This window comes from Falco rusticolus, chromosome 22 (genome assembly GCF_015220075.1).
Source record: "Falco rusticolus isolate bFalRus1 chromosome 22, bFalRus1.pri, whole genome shotgun sequence".
Classification (NCBI taxonomy): domain Eukaryota; kingdom Metazoa; phylum Chordata; class Aves; order Falconiformes; family Falconidae; genus Falco; species Falco rusticolus.
Genome location: NC_051208.1, coordinates 111,122 through 130,499, shown reverse-complemented (window position 1 = coordinate 130,499; position 19,378 = coordinate 111,122). Strand labels below are relative to the sequence as shown.

The 19,378-nt window shown below is 56.6% G+C and overlaps 2 protein-coding genes across 4 annotated transcripts; one reads left to right on the top strand and one right to left on the bottom strand.

Moving 5' to 3' along the window:
- Positions 1-2,545: 2,545 nt before the first annotated feature.
- On the top strand, positions 2,546-10,215 carry LOC119140537 (E3 ubiquitin-protein ligase TRIM7-like). Its single transcript, XM_037371979.1, has 7 exons — positions 2,546-3,114; positions 5,737-5,823; positions 5,912-6,136; positions 6,839-6,861; positions 7,380-7,495; positions 7,836-7,868; positions 8,683-10,215. Exons 1-7 carry the CDS (start codon positions 2,602-2,604, stop codon positions 9,207-9,209), a joined length of 1,524 nt encoding a protein of 507 aa, XP_037227876.1. The 5' UTR covers positions 2,546-2,601; the 3' UTR covers positions 9,210-10,215.
- On the bottom strand, positions 9,496-19,310 carry LOC119140533 (zinc finger protein 692-like). Of its 3 annotated transcripts, none has more exons than XM_037371969.1 (12): positions 19,280-19,310; positions 18,500-18,696; positions 18,377-18,408; positions 17,537-17,962; positions 16,814-16,862; positions 16,492-16,629; positions 16,244-16,369; positions 13,751-13,813; positions 13,413-13,491; positions 12,867-12,981; positions 12,436-12,535; positions 9,496-11,975 (listed from the first exon to the last, which is right to left on the bottom strand). In XM_037371969.1, the coding sequence occupies exons 2-12, from the start codon at positions 18,685-18,687 to the stop codon at positions 11,564-11,566; spliced, it is 1,728 nt and encodes a 575-aa protein (XP_037227866.1). In that variant the 5' UTR covers positions 18,688-18,696; positions 19,280-19,310; the 3' UTR covers positions 9,496-11,563. The 3 variants fall into 3 exon arrangements, with proteins under 3 accessions (XP_037227866.1, XP_037227864.1, XP_037227865.1); XM_037371967.1 differs by lacking the exon at positions 19,280-19,310 and adding an exon at positions 19,181-19,264; XM_037371968.1 differs by lacking the exon at positions 19,280-19,310 and adding an exon at positions 19,181-19,264 and having other exon boundaries at positions 17,537-17,959.
- Positions 19,311-19,378: the final 68 nt, after the last annotated feature.

Genomic DNA, 19,378 nt, shown 5'->3' with positions numbered 1-19,378 from the left:
ATGGGGATGTGCCCCCCGGAGGCGTTTTCCTCACAGAGGGCGGTGGTGGTGGAGCTGCTTGCTGCCGGCCGTAAATTTATTGGTGACGAACCCATTAGGGACGGTTCTGGGGACACATTCCCTAAATTTGGAGCTGGGGGAGAATCCTGGGGGGTGGTTTAGCAAGCGTGGACTGAGGGAGCTGGGCTGCCGGGCTGCAGAAATCCTCCCATTGTAGCAGCCGTCCCGATTCTTTACGCAGGGCGAAAGCAACTGGTTTTGGGGGTAAAAAAGGTGTTTTCTGTCAATGGAGGGGGGCTGCCTGCATGGCGGGGATGTCGGGCCAGCAAAGAGCGTGGCCCAAAAGTGTTTCAGAGCCCCACGAGGAGTTTGGGGCTCAGAGAGGCCTCAAAAGCAGCCCTGTCCCCCCCTCCCCCCGGGCCACCGCAGCCCTTCAGGGGAGCCCTCACCCAAGATGGACCCACGCACTCATCCCCCAGGGGCCACCCTGAGCTGGGTGGCAAGGGGAAAGCCACGGCCATCGCGCCGCCACGGCGGCAGGAGGCCGCAGCCGCCTTCCCCCTCGCCCTCTCTGAGGGTGATGCTGCCATTTTGGAAGCGGGCGGTGACCGCCATTTTGGAAGCGGGCGGTGACCGCCATTTTGGAAGAGGGCGGTGACCGCCATTTTGGAAGCGGGCGCTTCCCTTCTGAGGCTTCCTCCACCTGCAGGCCCTGAATTAACCGTTTTTCATCCTAATTTCTGCCCTCCCCAACCCAGGAGTAGTGACTTCCGCCCGCAAATATTTCCTCCCCAAAGAAAATTTCACCAGAGACAGGAAAATGTAAAGAAAAGCAGAGAAATCTTGGTGGTGCCTCCTCATCTGCCTCACGCTTCTGCAGCGAGACGATCGCTCCTGATAGGGATTGTAAAGGTGGGGAAGGGCTATTGTGTGAGTGCAGGGAGGCTTTGGGTTATTATTCCCTGAAATCAGGTTCCTCAAGCTGATCTGCGACACTCAGGGTGACACGGTGGAGAGGCTGGCACAGCAGAGAGGCCAGCACTGTGAAAACCACCCAAAAAAAATCCCCCTTCCCACCTTCACACCAAAACCCTCCACTTTAGTGACCACCACCCCTGAAAACAGATTTCTGAAGGGAAAAAGGTCCCCAGGAGGCTCCTGCAACTTTTTTTTTCAACAGTATTTAATCCTTTACGCTGGAAAACCCAGCTGCTGGATGACAGGTGAGCAAATCTGGGGCAAAAATGTGCCCCTTTCCTCAAAAAGTGCCGATTTTGAGGCAAAACAGGCTGCCTCGAGCATCTGCTGTGACCCAGGACAGCTCCAAACCTGTCTGGCATCTCCTTTAGTTAACAAAAAAATGGTTTAAAAATTATAAAAGGTAAAGCCAGGCCCACCACCCGCTGGTTGATACCACCATTAAGAATTAATTGTGATCGCAAAGCTGTGACTTAAATTAATGAAGTGCTGCAGAGGTTGTTGAGATGGGGTTTGAGCACGCACCTCAACCCCTCCAGGATGCTCCTGGTGCCTCAACCCCAACCCCTCACCCCTGCGGGTGAATTAACCTGGTTTAGGGGCACCCCAAAAACATCCCTTCACTCTGGCCTGGTGGTGAAAAACAGAGGGAAAAAGCAAGAAAAATGGGGGGATGTTTCATTAGGGCTGTCAGAAGAATTAAGGAAAAATAAAACAGCAGGTGGCCCACGCTCAGCCTAAGTAAGTCACTTCATTGTTAAATTTGAGATGTTAGAGGACGATGGCTTTTAGTGATTATTAATGTGTGTTTTAATAGTATCCCTTTAAATGAGGCAGGATGAGGAGATGTGGATAAATTAACGTGTATTTAAAGTTTATTTTCAGGAGAGTCCTGGGATTTTGGAGCTTTGTGGACGTAAGGATGCTCCATGGGGCTGCTGCCCGCCACACGGAGCACCTCAGGGGCCCACGGCGGCTCCCGGGGATGCTCCGTGGGGCTGGCACCTCAATACCAGGGGGTCCCCGGCCCTGATCCCCCCGTTTTACGAGACAGGCAGGGGGACCCATCTGGGCCCCGCCCCCCATCCTATAGGCACCGCTGCATCCCTCCCAGCATTCTATAAGGACCCCACTGCCCCCAGCAGCCCGTAGGGACAACAGACCTTCCCCCGGCACCCAGCAGGGACCGAGACGCGGTCTGCCCCCGCCCCTCTAACTCACAGGACTCCCCGAAAGCATCCCGTAAGCACCTATACATCCGCCCTCCGAGATCCTGTAAGGACCCTGACCATTCATTCGGGCTCCCCCAGCACCCTGCAGGGACACACGTCCCCTCCCGGCACCCGCACCCCCCGCCACATCCTAGAGCGACCCCCGGCACCCGCGCTCCGCCAGCGCCCTATAGGCCCCGCCCCCTCGGGCCCGCAGGCCACGCCCCCCGCGCATGCGCCGCTCCGCCGCCTCGCGGGGAACGACGCAGGCGCGCGCTCGCGCCGCCGCGCATGCGCCGCCCCGCCCCCGGCGCTCGCCCCGCCCCCGGCGCCCGCCCCGCCCCCGGCTCCCGGCAGACGGGCGGCGCAGCGCGGAGCGGAGCGCGGGGCGCAGCGCAGCCGCGGAGCCGCCATGGAGGCGCCGCCCGCTCCCCCCGCCGTACCGCCCGCTCCCTGTAGCGCGGCCCGCAGCCTGCAGGACGAATTGACTTGCCCGGTGTGCTTGGAGTACTTCAACGACCCGGTGCTGGTAGCCGAGTGCGGTCATAACTTCTGCCGCGCCTGCGTGACCCAGTGCTGGGAGGACTCGGCGCGACGGCTTTGCTGCCCGCAGTGCCGGGAACCGGTGCCGCAACGGCTGTTTCGCCCTAATCGTTCTCTCGGTAATATCGTTCACATCGTCCGCCAGCTCGGGCTGCCGCCGGGCCCCGCAGAGCCGCCGCCGGGCCCTCCCGCTCCCGCCCCGCCGTTGCCCGCCGCCGCTCCGCCCGGGCCTCCCGGGCCGCCGCGCTGCCCCCGCCACGGCGAACCGCTGCGGCTCTACTGCGTGCAGGATCGCCGCGCCGTCTGCGTTGTCTGCCACCTCTCCCGGGAGCACCGGACCCACACCGTGCTGCCCGCCGAGGAGGCGGCCCACGCCGCAGAGGTCAGTGTTAGAGGGGGCAGCCCCCACCCCCCGCCCATTGGGAACTCTCCGGAGTGCTGGGGTGCAATGGGAGCACCCCCCGGGGAGACCACCTCGGGTGCGGTAGGGGACACCCCACCCCCCCGGGAGAAAGAGTACTGGGAGCCCCCCCCGGAATGCAGGGGTGCAGTGGGAGCCCCCCCCGGGGAGCCGTTCTCCCCTCCCTGCAGCACGGGGGATGCGCCAAGGGAAGAGCACAAGGGGCACCCCCCACCCCCCCTTCGCTTTAGGGGTGCAATAAAGGCTCCCCGTGACGTGGGGGAGCCCCTCCCCGCGGGAGGCAATACCCCTTGGGTTCGGTAGGGACCCCCCCCCTTCCCGTGGGAGTACAGAGGTGAAGCCGCTTACCCCTCAGCCTGTAAGGTGCGGTAGGGACCCCCCCCCCCCCAACGTGTTTCCCCCCTTCATTCAGACGTACCTGGGATGCAGCGAGGACAGTAGCACCCCCCTCAGCGTGTGGGGCGCAGAATGGGGACCCCCTTCCAAGCTTCCGTGCAGGGAGGCAGGATGTGGGGTGCAATACGGACTCAGGGCTCAAATCCACCCCCCACCGCCCCCCAACAGGGACACACTGGGGTGGGGGCTGACCGTGTGATAGGGCGGGATGGGGGAATGCCCTCGATGCAGAATGGAGCTGAGTTTAACTGGGAAGATACTGGGAGGGGGTGTCAGCTGGTTTGGTTTCCTGTGTGAAATGATGCTGAACTAGTATGGGAATCCCTGGAGATCTGGGCGGGTGTGAGTGTGCAAAATAGGGTTAGGCACCCCAAAATCCTCAGCTCCCGCTTCCCTGGGCAGAAAAGCTCTGGAGTGAGCGTGGAGCCTGGCTTCTGCAGGTAGAGGGGTGGGTTTCTAGCACCAAGCACAATCTGGGGTTAAAGCGGAGCAGGGATCCTTCAGGAGTGGCTTACCCCCTCCCCCCCCCCAGAAAGAAAAACAAAAACCACCCCCAAAAAAAAAACCAACCCCAAACCAAAAAAACCCCAACAGCCAAACAAAAAAACCAGCACAGGGCAGCTGAGCAACGTGACGCAGAACACAGAGTGAATCCAGAGCCTGGCCTCCGCGGCTCGATCTCTGCCGAAACCACCGTGGTGATGAAGGGGAGACCCCCACATCGCCGTGCGGGGGGCTCCTTGATGGAGATAACTAGGAATTAATAATTAGGGGGGGGGAGGGTGAGCGTGGCAGCCTGACCCTGAGCGGCCAGGCCTCGTTCCTCTGGCAGGGTGGAGGAAAACCAAGATGCCGGACAGGGAGCAGATGTTTACTGCGCAGCAGCGGCTGGAGGAGGAGGGTGGCACTGGCACAGCCGGGGTGATCCCGACAGGGGAAGGGGCTTGCGTGATCATTAACAGCTGCATATTAATTCTTGCAATTAGCGCTGTCGAGGCAGGTGGCACCAAAGGCTTTGCTACTGAATTTTGCACCGAAATTGTGGCGGGTGCCCAGTTGCGCCATCCTTGCCAGCTTCGATGGCCGGGGTTGCTCTTGATGGGAAGCTGAAGCTTGAGTTGGCATTGTTTCCCCCCTCGCCCCCAAATTCGGGATCTCGTCCTTTTTTTAGGACCACAGTGCCCATAGGCAGGTCCGCCACTGAATGCTGCTCAGGCTGTTGCTCTCTGTGGGTTTTTCCCGCCCCCCCCCCCGTCACTAATAGGCTTTTACGTGTTTTTAACAACTGGTTGTTGCTCCTTGGAGGCCGCTCGTAACCTGCGCTCCCGCCTTTCTGATCATTGCTTTTCTCTCGTGCTTAAATTCTGCGTTACCATCAGTTCTGTGGTAGCAAGGCCCGGTTCGCACAGCTGGTTAACAGCAGCAAAATCTCTGTAGCTTTGCGTTTTATTTATGAAAGATCTGTCGTTGCTTGCTCCCTAAAGCCCTGCTGCTTTTTGTTTAGTGTTGCTAGGAGTCTCTCCAGCTTCCTTGGAGGTCAAATGATTTAAACAAGGACAGGCATGACAGTTTCCACTAATAAGCTGTTAATAAACTTAGCAAGAAGCCTGGAGGCAGGCGGCCCCTCCGTCTTGGTGGGGTTCAGGCAGATGTGGGGGTGCCTTGGCTGGTCTCCCCTGCTCGTGGCGCGGCTGGGATGTGAAAGCTGATCCCGAGAGGCACAGAGGCTGAAGGGGTTTTCGTGTGGGTGGGACTTGGTGCCTTGTGTTTGCAGCTGCGCTCTTATAGGGAGCTAAAAATTAGCTTTAATTTTTGTTGTTGGTGGTGGGTTTTTTTTGTTTGTTTGTTTTGCCTTACTGCGTTTTATTCCTCCTCCTGCACCTGGCTCCATACTGCTCAGGCTGTTCAGGGGACAGTTTTTTTGGGCTGTCTGGGGAAAGTTTTTGGCTTTCTTGGCATGCCCAAAACTTAACAGTTGGAGATAACGGGGCAGGGGAAGACGTGCAGCGATGGCCTGACCTCAGTTCGGGTTCGTGGTGTTCTCCAGCTGCAAAAAAACCCCATGTTTGATGAAATTTGGCCAGTTTTAGCAGCAGTGCTGGGGGGAACCCCCCATCATCCCTTTCCTCCGTATTCCTGATCCCGAATAGGAAAGATTCCCAACAGATCTCTTTTCTCTCCTTCCAGGAGGTGCCACAGGAGCATTTGAGCTCCTTGAGGAAAGGGCGTGAAGAAGCCAAGGCTGAGAGGGAGAGGCAGAGCGAAGACTTGCTGGTGAGTGCCTCGGGCTGGGGGTTTCCCCAGACCTCCCCTGGCCACGGGGATGTCTGTCTCACGTGGGTTTCCCCTCTGGGTTTCGTAGAAGCAGACGGAAGTGGAGAGGCAGAAGATTGTGGCCGAGTGCAAGGAGCTCCGAGGCTTCCTGGAGGAGAAGGAGCAGCTCCTGCTGTCCCGTCTGGAGGAGCTGGACAGAGACATTGTCAAGAGGAGAGATGAGAGTGTCTCCCGGCTTTCTGAGGAGATCGCCCAGCTCGATAAGCTGCTGGGTGAGCAAGGAGAGAACGGCCCCGGCAACCAGTCTGGGCAGGTGAGACTCCTGGGACTTGTCCTCCCAGCCCAGAGGTTATGGTGTAGTAGGTACAAAACTTGGGAGAGCTCGGGGTTTGGATGCCTGGGGACAAAAATCCATTTACGGGGACCACAGGATGCTGAGGTGCTCTGCTGAGGAGCAGCTCGGATCCAATGAAGTCGGTGCTGGAGCTGGCCCAGCTGTGAGTCGGGGTTTTTGACTGGCTGCAAGGCTGCTGGGCTGTTTTTGCAAGTGGGACCCCAGATTTTAGCACAGCTTTGGGGGGTTGGGTTGGCCTTTGTAGTAGCGAAGCTACTTGGTTCTCTTTTGATAGAAATAACCAGACAAATGTCCCAGATGCTTTGTGTTGCTCCATTGTTGCTGTGAGCCCTGAATCCTTACGGCTTTTGCGGCTTGATGGCAATCATGATTTTTCTTAGTGTCTTTTAAAAAAAGCACTTTTTTCCCGCCCCCACCCACACCAAAAAAGAAAAAGGGGAAGGAGAAAAAAAAACCCAACCCCATATTTATAAACTAATTCTGCCACCTCCGTGAGTCCGACTGTGTGGTGCTTTGGAAACAGCTGCTGAGAGCTGATCCCCTCAGCAAAGCAGCCATGGGGCCAGTTTTGGGGAGGATTTTGGAGGCTGTGAGGTAGAAGAAAGACTTGTACTGATTAGTTTGTTGTTTGGTTTTTTTTTTTTTTAACTCTCTCTCCAGGGTGTTGCCCCAGCTGGAAGCAGGTGAGTGAACCTGGGCCCTTGCTGGGTTAACTGGGAGGCTCACAGCGGAGGCAGAGCTGGTGTTGCGAGGATGTACACCCCATCCAGCTTTGCTTCTGCCTCCTTTATGGTTCTCACCCACACCCGGGTGTTGCCTTTGAGGCACACCCAAACCTTCACGAAGGGGATTCATGACCGGTGGGGTCGCGGGAGGGTTTGCGTGTCCTCAAACTGCAGCGTAACTCAGCTGGTGAGGGACTAAACCCCTGTGGTTAAGGACCAGTATCAAAAGCTGGATCAGGCTGCTCAGGGCTGAGCCTCAGCAAAGCATGGAGATCCCCCGCCAGCCCCACATCTCTGTGCCTCGTACTGGGCAGCCCCAAACTGGACTGGTCCTTGGGTCCAGTTTGGCCTCACAAGTGCTGACAGAGGTCCAACACCAAACCTCTTCAGTGCCAGGGCAGGTTTCTTCCCTGCCTCTAGTTTGGAGATTGTATTTTTTTCTGGAGGGAATCTTAACGCTGCTTTCTCCTCCCCAGCTTTGAGAGCTGGATGTTTTGCAAGCCGGAGGCTGGCTTCGCAGAGTTGGAGAAGAAACTAAAGAGCTTTTCCCAGAAGAGTGCAGTGCTGAAAGAAGTCTTGCTGGAGTTCAAGGGTGAGTGCTGAAAAAGGTTTTCTTTAAAAGCTGGTGCCTCTTCACATGAACCTAACACTTAATTCAACTCAGAAGATGGTTTGAGCTGGGCTCTTATTTTTCGCTTGGGCTTGTTGGGAGAAGTCTTGATTGTCTGAGCGTCTGCTTATCGAAAAGAAAAAGCTCTGGTCGCTTGAAAAGCAGCACATTTCCCTCGGATTTCTGCATGGAAGTCTGACGTAGCTGTACGTGGTTGTTCCCAAGCAGCAGTAAGGCAGGAGCAAGGTCGTGTGTGCGTAGGCAGTCCCCGGGGACTCCCCATGTGCAAAGGGATCTAATTTTCTTTCTTTTCTTCCCTCAGAGAACCTCCGGTTCGAGCTGGAGAATGACACAGGTGAGCACGGTTTGCGTTTTGGGAGTCTGACCTTCATTTTTTGCAAGGCTTAATTTGGGAGTTTCAGCTTCCGTGGGGAGGATCTAAGCGGTAGGACCTTCAAGCTAGCCTTGGAGGTCAGGAGAAGAGAAAATTACTGCTGTGCTGCCAAGGGAGGGGGGGGGAAACAACCCCGAACCAGATCCAGCTGCTGGATGGAGTCCATGAAGGGGGCAGCCCATGAGTTGGGTAGGAAACTGGGGGGTTAGGAGGACTCTTCAGAAGCTGATCCACTCTACCCGAAGCGAGGAGACCTTTGGCCCCGCTAGCGGGTGTTGAGTTAGCTCAGAGATGGACTTTGCAAGCTTTGCATGTGCTGCTGGGAGTTCAGGGATGTCGCTGGGCTCAGGACAGACCCGTTTTGCCTTTGGCGGGCCCTGATCTTCCCCACTTGCAGTTGTTTTCAGACCGTGCAGCGCCCCGAGTACAGAAGCAGCCCTTAAACACGAGGGTATCTGTGCTCATTCCTCTCTGGCACTTGCTAGTGACTTGGGGAGAGGGAGGAAAAAAAAAAAAAAAAAAGTGATTTCTGCTCAAAAATTTCTATTCCAGAGCAAGGAGGCGCCTCGGATGGGGCAGGCCAGTGGGCCTGCAGTATAGACCTGGCTGTTTCTCTGCTTGAATTAGAAAGTGGAGCCTGATCTTTGTTCCCCTGCGGGTTTGGGTGCTTCAGGCTGTTGGAGGTGACTCTCCTGGTGTTGTCCTGGTCTGGTTTGGGGCAGAGATGATGGATCCCCTCGGAGGGTGGCTCATGTCTGTGTTTCCCCCTTCTCAGGTGATCTCTCTCTGGACCCAGACACGGCCAACCCCTACCTGGTGCTGTCGGAGGACAAGAGGAGCGTGCGGCTCAGGAGCGCTCCCCAGGAACTCCCAGCAAACCCCAAGAGATTCGATTACTCCTTCTGCGTGCTGGCGGCAGAGGGTTTCGTAGCTGGGAGGCATTACTGGGAGGTGGAGGTGGGAGATGGCGAGAGCTGGGTCCTGGGGGCAGCCCGTGAGTCTGTGCGAAGGAAGGAGAAAATCGACTTTGCTCCGGAAGAGGGGATCTGGGCGGTGGGGCTGAACTGGAAGGGGAAGAATTGGGATCAGTATCAGGCTTTCACCTCCCCAGAGACGCCCTTGTCCCTGTGTGAGAGGCCCAGGAAGATTGGGGTGTACCTGGACTACGAAGGCGGGTGGGTGGCGTTTTACAATGCCGATAACATGGCTCCCATCTTCACCTTCACAGCCGCTTTCACCGAAAAGATCTTTCCTTTCTTCTGGCTCTTCTATGTGGGCTCCTCGCTTTCCCTTTGCAATTGACCCGTCCAGTTTCTTTAACCCTCCCCAAGGTGACCTGCAAGTAGTGCCCAGTCCTGTCCCCTTTTCCCCCTTGCTTTCAGAGGACCCCACAACTCCTGACTGTCCCTTGTTCGGCTTTCGGGTTAACGTTTTCTTGTTGCGTTTTAAAGTTTTGAGTCTCTTTAACCCTGAAAAAACCTTCCTTTGGGGCATCGACCATTGAGGGGGGGGCTGCTTAAATAGCCCCTACGTGGGGTTGTTTCCCCCACTATGGCCTGTTGTGTAAGCAGCCCCATTTTTATTATTATTTTTTTTTTTAGTCTTGTTTTGTTTGAAGTTGGCTGCCCCATGTAAACAGGGATGTAACCAGGGAGAAAAGCTTCCTTAGGGGTTTATCGCATCCTGCATTGATCCGTAGCCAAAGCCACCTGCTTTTGTGCACCCCGGGAAGTTCTTGAGGGCTAGAAAACCTGCGCGAGGAGGAGAGGTGCTGTATCCAAGCCCTGATTTCTGACACCTGTTGCTCTGCAGGTCACCTTTTAGCTTCCCCCCCACCCCATCCTCGCTTTCCTTTCCTCCTTGGGAAAGGGTCCAGCCTGTTCCGCGGCTGCTAGCGCTAAGAGAGCAAAACCCGACGATCTCCCTCGTCGCTTCCCCCCCCCCCCCCCCTCCCCGTTAACGCTGAAGCATCCACAGGGCTGGAGTAGAGCGGAGCCCTGGGGAGCGAGTAAAGGGGCGATGGATGCTTTGGGGTCACCCCAAAAGCTGGCAGGGGTGTAGCTGGAGGGGAGAGCCCGCGGGGGCTCGGGCGTGCTCGGCCTTGCAGAGTGCGTGGGGTTGGCTTTGTGGGGGGGGGGAGCTCCCTCCCGCTGGAAGCTCAGGCCGTGTCGTGGGGAAGGAGGGGGAAGCCTTGTTTTAGGTGTGATCTCGCGCGTGCTTACAAACCCCTGCCTGCCCTTGTGTGATCCCGCGATGCTGTTACGTCTCTTTGCCCTGTCACTCTGTTTAGTGGGAAAATAAAAGTTGCTGTGCAAAAAAAAAAACCAAAACAAAACAACCAAAAAAACCCCAACCAACTAAAAAACCCACAAACCCAGTACCCTCAAAAAAAAGTGCCCAACAGTCTGATGTTTTTCTGTTCTGGCTGCAGAAGGAAAAGGGCAAGTACCCACCATCTGCGCCCAGGAAAGGACGGGGTGGGGAAGGGGTGCTGGGCTGGGGGGAACGGGGGTGCTTGTTCCAGGAACTGCCCCAGATTTCAGGAAAACCCTGAGCAGCAGCAGGGCAGGCGCCCATGATACGGGGCGTCTCTGTGCCGCCGCTAACCCTGCTGTTTGCCCTTGGGCCAGGAGCTCTCACAACCCATTTTTGGGGTTAAATGCCTTCGTTATCACTTTCTCTAAGCCGACAGCACAGTTGGGAGAAGGGGCCACACTCTGGCTCACAGCTGGGATTTAGTCCTTGTTGCAGCTGCTGCTCAGAATCAGTGGAAAAACCCACCTCTAGCACTCTTCTCTCCTGGAACGTGCTTTTTTTTAAAATTTTATTTTCACCCTCCAATTGCTATTTGAGGTCACAGCCTGACTTGTAATCCCTACAGCCAGCCCCAGTTTGAGTCCCCGGTTCCCACAGGCGCTCCAGCCTCCCTGCAGCCCCTTTATCTGTGTCAAAAGCATCTTCCAGCCCCCACTTGGCAGGGTTTTGGGTTTTTTGATAAACCCTGTTGAGCTGTGACCTTCAAGGCTGCGTAACTACTACAGTCCTTTGCAAAAAGGCTCAATAAAAGGCAAGGGATGCTCAGAGGGCTGGGGGAAGCGTCACCGGATCAAGTAATGCCCATTTCTGAGGCCAGAACCTACTGTTGACTTCCCGATCTAACTCGCCCTTATTTTTTTTTTTTTTATTGTGCTAAATACAGATGACCTTTGGCCGGGGTGTTGAGGCAGGCTGCACACACAGAAGTCTTGCTTTTCTACCTCTTGTTTTTCATAGAAACAGCACTGAGGTGCAGAGGCGGCTGGCGCAAGTGGGGAAACCCACTTTTTTTTTTTTTTTTTTTTTTACATAAAATAAAAAAGTCTTTATTAAGGGCCCTGGCAATGCCTCCGGCAGCCTCACGCTCCCTCCTCGCAGGAAGATGCTCTCTGCTTGTGGCGGTGCTGCTGCGAGCTTGAGGGAAGCCCAGGTTGGGGTGGGAAAGCCTTCGGTGGGATTTCCCCCTGTCCCTTGTATTTTTGGCACCTGGATGTGCTGCTGCCACGTGCCGTGGGGGCCGGCGTCATTTCACCTTGCTCCCTTGGTCCTCCTGGCCCCACGGGAGGCCATGAACTGGAGGATGAGTCCTGCTACAAGCCAACGCCATCCGTCACCTGGCCTCAGGGCGCAGCTGGATCCTGCCCACCGCCCCTCTGATACTCGGATGAGGCTGCAAAAGGAGACGGGGGGGTCTTCTCCGGTTCACCGCTACTCCCCGGAGCGTCTCCGAGCCCTGGCATCTCCACGGCCACCATTCCGGGTACCTCCGGCTGCTCCAGCCCTGCCTGCATCCCTGCGCCGAGGTTGGGCGGTGGGGATGGCACAGTCTGCCCCTGGCCCCCCTCAGCTTGTGGGGGTCCACCGGGCACCTCCGGGTGACTTTTGCTTTTATGGGCAGTGACGTTGTCTTTCTTCTCAAACTTCTTGCCACAGATGTCACAGGAGAACTGGTAGAAGGAGTCAGCGTCGTGTTTCTTCATGTGCCAGTTCAGGGAGGCTTTCTGGCGGCAGGTGAAGCCACAGATCTCACACCTGGGAGAAAGCGGGGCAGGATTCAAGGTAAAATCATCTTGAAAAAAACCCCAGAAAGGTGCTACAAGGGATTAAGCACGAGGGAGAACGGGCCCCGCATCATCTTGATGCTGCAGTTCTAGGTGGGTTTAGCAAAGCCACTGCTCTTAGTTCTGTGTGGCTTCAGCACACCCTCCAGGCAAGGAAACGCACTGCTCTCATCAAATCCCAGCTTATTAAAAGCTTCTCCAAATCGAGCCCACGCCCTGAAGCTGCTGGATCAGACCGCAGCCGGCCCTGGGGCCAGGAACCTTCAGGCAAAGCAAAAATAACAGCCGGTCCTCCGGCTGCCCGTGGCAGGCAGCTCGGGTCTCCATAGAGCCACGCACCAAGAAGCTGATTTCGAGTTGAAGAGCAACAAGAAGAAATCCTGATGGCACCCGGGGAGTCCAACGGTCACAAGGATGGGACTGGTACTTACTGCAGGGGTTTCTCCCCTGTGTGGATACGCCTGTGGATGATCAAGTTGCTGCTGGTACGAAAGGAACGGGCGCAGAATTCACAGATATAGTCCCGCTTGTCTGTGGGGCAGAAGAAAAAACAAAAAACCAAACAAAACCAACAACTAGGGGCTGATCCAGCCTAGAAGAGCAGTCTGGGGGCCCTTCCTGATGTATTTTAGGAGGCAGGATGCTTTCCCAGCACAGAAACAGAGATGGACAATAGATCTTGGGAGCAGAAAGCAAAGAGGTGTGGTGAACATCTACCAGGGACGCAAACGTGAATGGTGAGGCGGTGGCGATGGCCAGCCGTAACCCAGCAGAGGTGGGACCTGCGCAGGGGAGGACGTACGGGGAGGTACGTATCTGTACGGGAGGGGTCCGTGCCTGCAGACAGGCAGCCAGCTCTCACCGCTGTGCAGTTTCTCGTGCTCCTTGAGGTGCTTCTTGAAGTTGAAGGACTTCCCGCAGCTGGGCTCTGAGCAGGTGAAGGTCTTCTGGTGGACATGCTGGTACTTCTTGTGGTGCTGCCGTTTGGAGGAGAAAAAGGGGGAGGAAGAAGAGAGGAGGTCGGTGCTGAGAAGCTGCGCTTGAAGAAAGCCCAAGGGCACCTTCCAGCAACACCCCCACCCCACCCCCCATTTTGCTCCCTGAAGCACAAAGTGGGACATCAAGTGACCTCCGGCACCCTGAGCCGCTGCTGAGCACACGGGGCCAGGTCCCGTACCTATCACCCAGCTTCAAAAAGCCACAGGCAATTCAGGTTGCCCAATTCCAGCTCTGGAACAACAGCCAAGACACCCCGAACCAAGCTTGGCCAGGCAAAACCTGACTCATCTGGTGGGTCACCAGAGCTCCCAGTAGCCCCAGAAGAGACGGGGAGGGGGAGGGCTGCTCGGCTGCACCTCCCGGGGTGCGAGAGGGGGATTTAAGCCCAACAGTTGCCCCCAGCCCTCACATTCAGGTACTGGCGGTTGGAGAAGATCTTGCCACAGCCTTCAAAGTCGCACAGGAGGATCTCGCGCTTCGCTGCCTTCCTGCGGGAGACAAGGTGGAAGCCATCATCAGGATGAGCAGGAAGGAGAGCCAAAACAGCTGCGGCTTTTGGATTTGGCACCCCGCTAAGTCCTCCTCCCCCATCTTCCCTCTTACCCACCCACCAAAGGCTTAAGTTAGGCAAATAAAGTCCTTCGGGAGGCTCCCGTCAGAGCAAGCGTTGCTTGTCCAGGGTGTCCCACCATGGAAGGGCTGGGAAATGGCACGTCAGCTTCTCCCTTCCCCACCAGCCCCACGTACCTGATCCTCTTCGGGCCGATCTGGGCCATGTCCTCGTCGCACGGCCGGGCTCGCCTCTTGCAGCTGCAACGAGAAAGAAGCACCTTGAGCGAGGGTCTTGTCCCCTCTCTCTGTCCGCAGCCTCAGAGCCAACAAGCCGTGGTCCTCCAGCCTCGCAGCTGATGGGTTTCCGAGCAAACCCTACATTAAAATCATCCTCTGGGCGACCATTTATCTTTTATTTCTTCCATTTTGGGAATTCAACCTCTCTCACCAACAGAGCAGGAAACTGCGTTAACAAATGCACCTTTCAGACACTATAAATAGGAATATATTCTTTATTACTCATTACAAAAAGTCTTTCACATGGTTTTGGGTATGTCCCAGGTCATTTAAGATTGCTGTCAACCTCACGCCAGCCTCGTTCAATCTACAATTTATCCTCAGCTCCGTGGAAACAGCAGCTATTTCTGGCTGACATCCTGAAATTAAAGAAAGCTACGTTAAAAAAACAGGCGTTCTTTTGTGGGGAGGAGAAATAAAGAGATCGTTAATAGATGAGGATGCCAGACCACATCCTCAGCACTGAATAAAAATAGGGGCTGGGCATCTTTGTCCACAATCTCTTAAAAATGTTTTAGCATCAGCTCATGATGGCATTGCCTTTGGGAAGCGAGAAGAAGATGAGTACACCCAAGTCTGTAAGCTCTTGCTTTCACTCATAAAATAGTATTTTATCTCTATTCTTCCAGTTGCTGCAACGAGGGCGGGGAAAATGAATCAAACGCTTGTAAATACAACCTCTGTAACCAAACTCAGCGTTAGAGAGGGCAGCACGGACCTGAACTTTACAAAGGGCTTTGGAGACAGAGGGTTGAAAGCCCCAAAACTGCACCGGTGGCCCAGGAAAGCCAACGGCCGCTTGCATCAGCCGCTTCTGCAAATCTCCGGGTGCATCTTTAGGCACTAACGCACTTTTGGAGGTCTGAACGCCAGGATTTTGAATGGAAAGCATGCAGGACTTCAAGAAATGCCAGAGAGAGAACGAAAATAAAAATATCCCTCTTCTAATTTGCTTTTGGCCTTAACAAGGACTACCTAGAACTAACCCAAACCTTTCCACCCTCAAACTGAATTTAAGAGCCTGGTGTCCCCTGCTGCTACGTGTCCAGCAATGGGCAGGGAGAGGAGAAAAGCAACTGCCAGATTTACCGTCACATTTTCCTTTGCTGGGACTGGGTCTCAGGGAGGGCATTCACTCTTCCAGTGAGCTGCGAGGCAGTTTCAGAGCTGAAAGGAGACAGAAGGGTGTTTAAAACAAAAAAGCGGCAGCAATACCATGTCAAAGTGAAAAAGTAAATTGATAAAAGCCTTAACGGAGCAGCACAATACTTACGTGGCAAGTTCTGGGGCATGTGTTTTGCTGCTGGTCCCATCTTTCATAGGACACAGGAAGGCAAGATGTGTTACAGAGCGGTGTTACATGGTCACTCCAGCTAACTCCAGTGAAAAAAAGGGGGTTTTAACGCCCTCGTCGTATTCAAAGTGTAAGAAAATCCAGCAAGGCGATATCTCCTTGTGCGTCAGACCCAAGGGGCAACGCACGGACAATCCTCTTGTTTCAGCATTGAGACCAAACTCTATGTTAAATATTCTTGCATAAAGACCCAGCAAATAACTGAGTTATGATCTGAGCTTATTTAGAACAGAAAAGTGAACCCTGAGCCCACACGGCTGGGAAGAAAAGATTAAAACCTGACCCTCGGCCGCAAACAGGCAGTGGTAGAGTGCTTGCAAGATAAGTTAATTGTAAATAAGTCATTACCAAGCTATCCCTTGACCAACACTTGGGTCACAGGTGCTGCTGTTGCTTCTCATCTCCCCATGGGCTTGAGCTGCTGGGCAATAGAGCTGGGCACATAGAACTGTTCTGGCTGCTGGAAGCCCCGTATCTATAGGTGGAGACAGCAGTCCCTGCGCTTACGCAGAAGGCGGAGGGGTGGGACACATGCATTTTTTGCTACTGCAACCTCCAGGCTGCTCAGTGGCCTCAGCACCCACCACAGTGGAGATTTAAGGGGTCTTTGTCCCCCTCTGAGGGCAATCCTTGCCCCAGCAGTACATCCTTGCTCCTTGACCACCCAGGACCGGTTCCATGAGAGACACAGTGGACGAAACAAAGACTCGTTAAGCCCTGCCGTAGCGCGATCGGTATGCCAGACCCCAGCTTTGCAAGTTCCAGCAGGCAGCGAGGCCAAGGAACGCAGCTCTGCCCTGTGGATGATGGCACCACGAGAAGGCTTAAACCCCCCCTGGGGACACGTGGCTCTTGCCTGACCCAGAGCTCAGGGCTTGAACATCATTTCTTGTTGGGTTGGATGGTTTCCATCTGGTTTCTTAGCACGCAAAGTAGCATCACCTCCAACATACCCCAAAACTCTCGTTCGGTGTCCACGGAGAGAGCCCGATGCCCGTCTCTCATGTCATCACACTGATGTGGCCACCATGGCTCACCTGACTCGTCCACTCATCTCCGATGGGGTGGAGCTGGTCAGACTCGGCTCATTTCGGGGCTGCTCCTCCTTTATGGGTTTCTTACGGGCTTTGGTCTGGCTTTGTTGTCGCTGCAGCTCAGAGTCACTGGGGGAGAAGACAAGACATGGGACAGGGAAGATCGTTTAGATGGTTGGATGTGGTAGAACATTGCTTGGATGCGGCTGGATTTGGCTGGACATGATTGGACGTGGTTAAGCGCTCCTCACCTGTCCAGAGATGGGTGGTAGTTCTCATCACGCAGGTCATCGGTGTAGGCAAGGTCATCATCCTCGGCAAAGTCCTCGTCCTCCTCTTCCTCTTGGGGCTCAGCCCCCTGCTCCGTTTTCTCCTCTGGAACGAGTGCACTGCAGGAACACAACCATCAGTCAGCTCTGCTGCAGCACATTTTAATCAGGGAAGGTCTTTACTAAAACACTGGCTGCCCACTGAAGAACTCGAGGGATGAGATGGATGGGTCCAAACTTGACCTTCAACTCCAGAGAGCCCACTTAGACACCGGGGGGAAGAGTCATGCATAACGCCACTCACCTCCTGTGATCTTCTGCCGTGGTCCCCATCTCTGCTGGCACTTTGGGAGCTGCAAGAAGATGACGGGAGCTGCAGTAAGTTGAAGTGGGGCTGGTTGAGCCGGGATGTTGGGAGAGGCAGAGGAGGGCAGGGAGTGGGCTAGCAGCAGGGGTGGGAAGCCTGCAGGTTTTGGAAAGGACCTGCATGCTGCCACCCCACTGACCAGGAGAAATGAGGGCCAAGTTACTCCAAAACACTCTACTGGAAGAAGCTCAGCCTCTTCTCAAGTAGCTACTACAGGGCACTGCATGGAAAAAAGAGACTTTTCTCCCCGATTTTCAGTCTGGGTGAACAACAAGAGCTGCGGCTCTTGGAAACTGCTGAGAGCTGCATCTGTGTGGGCTCAGCAAGGTCTTCTGCTCAACACCTGTAATGAACCTGAGGTCCCCCAGTTCTACTTTTCCAGGGGAAGGACGGAGAAGATAAGGGTTCATTTTGTGGTAGGAACGAGTCTGGTGGGAGACGCCTTTACCCATTTTTCCAGCAAAGGCCCAGAGATTTGTTTTACATGATGGTGCTGTCAAATATGGAGCAAGAGGGAGACAACAGGGTTGGGGCAACATCTTATCCCAGTGAGGTGGTGGTCAATGTGCCCCTAGGACTGGGAGAAGGGCTGAAGATGGGGAATCAAGAAGCCAATGGGGAAATGAGGGTGGAGAAGGAAGGGGATGCAGAGGAGCTCACCTGCATCACCATCATCACCACCATCGCTACCAGCTGCTGGCTCCTCTCTCTGGTCCCCATCAGCGACGGGCGACTGAGCTGCTCCCTCCAGTTTGGCTTCGCCCTTCCCAGCACCGGACCCAGCGGCCAGCCCTGCTCGGCGGAGCGAGCGCCGGCGGCCGGTGGTTGGTGGGGGCGTGCACCCCGAGTCCCCCTGTTGTTCCTCTCCGTGGTGGCTGGTCGTGGGGGTCCGGTACCCCGCTGCCTCAGGGACACCCCAGGAGAAGCTGTGCCCAGCCACACATTCCCACACCAGCTGGGACGTGCTGCCTGGAGCTGGGGGCTTCACGTCGGGGATGAAACCACACTCTTGGCCATGACCATGGGACAGGGCAACCAGGCGCTGCAGGGCATCGGCATGGAGAAGGCTGGGCTCCGGCTCGCCTGGTGAAGGCACAAAAAAACCAGACGAATTGGTGAAGGTCAGCTTTGTAGTTGCTCTCCACCGTGTAAAGCCAGTGTAGGGCAGCTGGGACATCTGCCAGGGTCACCCTCCACCTTCCCCACCACCTCATGCAGGCTCTGCTGTTCCCACCATATTAAGACCTCCACTTTTTTACCAACCCCCAAAACCTCAAATATCCCACACCCACCCCACCCCCCCCAAAAAAGAAGGCTGGGGATGCCAACAACGCAAACACAGCCAAACCCAGGGAGCAATTTGCCCCCTGCCAGGGGGGTGAACGACTCCAGGTCCATCTCCAGCGCCCAGGTGCTCAGCACAATGCGCATCTCCTCTCTTGACCGTAAACCCCTTTTTGGACCCAAAATCATCGAGGATTTGGGGTGGGAGGCACCTACCTGGGCTCCAGACGCAGCCGTGGGAGCTGTACCTGCAGTGGGAGGAGGGGGAGTGAGCAAGCTCAGACCTTTCTTTTCCCCGTCCCAAGGGTTTTTAAGGGTTTTGCAGCCCCCCGCTCAGACCTGTCGAGGAGGAACTGGGCCAACTGGGAGTGCAGGGCGAAGCCGAGCTGCTCCTTGAGGCGACACCAGCGTTCCAGGTGCCCCCCGATGCGGATGCGGCATTTACTGCGGCGGGCATCCAGCTCCCGGCGCTTCTGCCGTCGGATGCAGTCGGGGACGCGCTGCCGGCCCGGGCGGCCCAGCTCCATGGCGGGGGGCTGGGGGGGCACACAGGGATGGGACACGGGAGGGGATCCCGGGGTGGCCAGGCGCCATGCGGGGGCGGGCACGGAGGGTGCTGGAGGGGGAGTCGGGGGGACACGGGGCGGCCCAGCACCGCGGCGGGGCCGGGGGGCCGCAGCGTGGGCCCGGGGCACAGGCCACCGCGCCCGCCCCCCGCCAACTGAAACCCCGCCCCCTCGCCGCAGCCCCGCCCACAACTCCGCTTGGCTCCTCCCCTCCCGGATCCCGCCTTTCTCCTGTCGCCCCCACCCGCAAGCCCCGCCTCCCGCCTTCCCGCCATTTCCCCCCGCTCCCCCCCCCCCCCCCCCCCCCGACCTCCCCCGCCGCAGCCCCGTTCCCGCCACCGGGCCTTAAAGCGGGCGCTGCGGCGGGGGAAGGGAAAGACGACGGGAAGAGAAGGGCCGGGGCTCCGGCCCGCTACCGCCATCCCGGCCGCAGCCGTCCCGCCCGCCGGCAAACCTCCTCCGCCGGGCCGCGCTCCATCTCACCCCGAGGTGGCCCCACCCCAGGGCCGTGCCCCCTTTAAGAGCCAGAGGCGCCCCCCCCCCCATCGCTCACGCTGCTCAGGGACCGGCACAAGATGGCGAAGGGCCCGCCCCGCCGCGCATGCGCAGCACGGCCCCGCCCCCCTCCCCCCGCCCGCCGCCGGCCCCACGC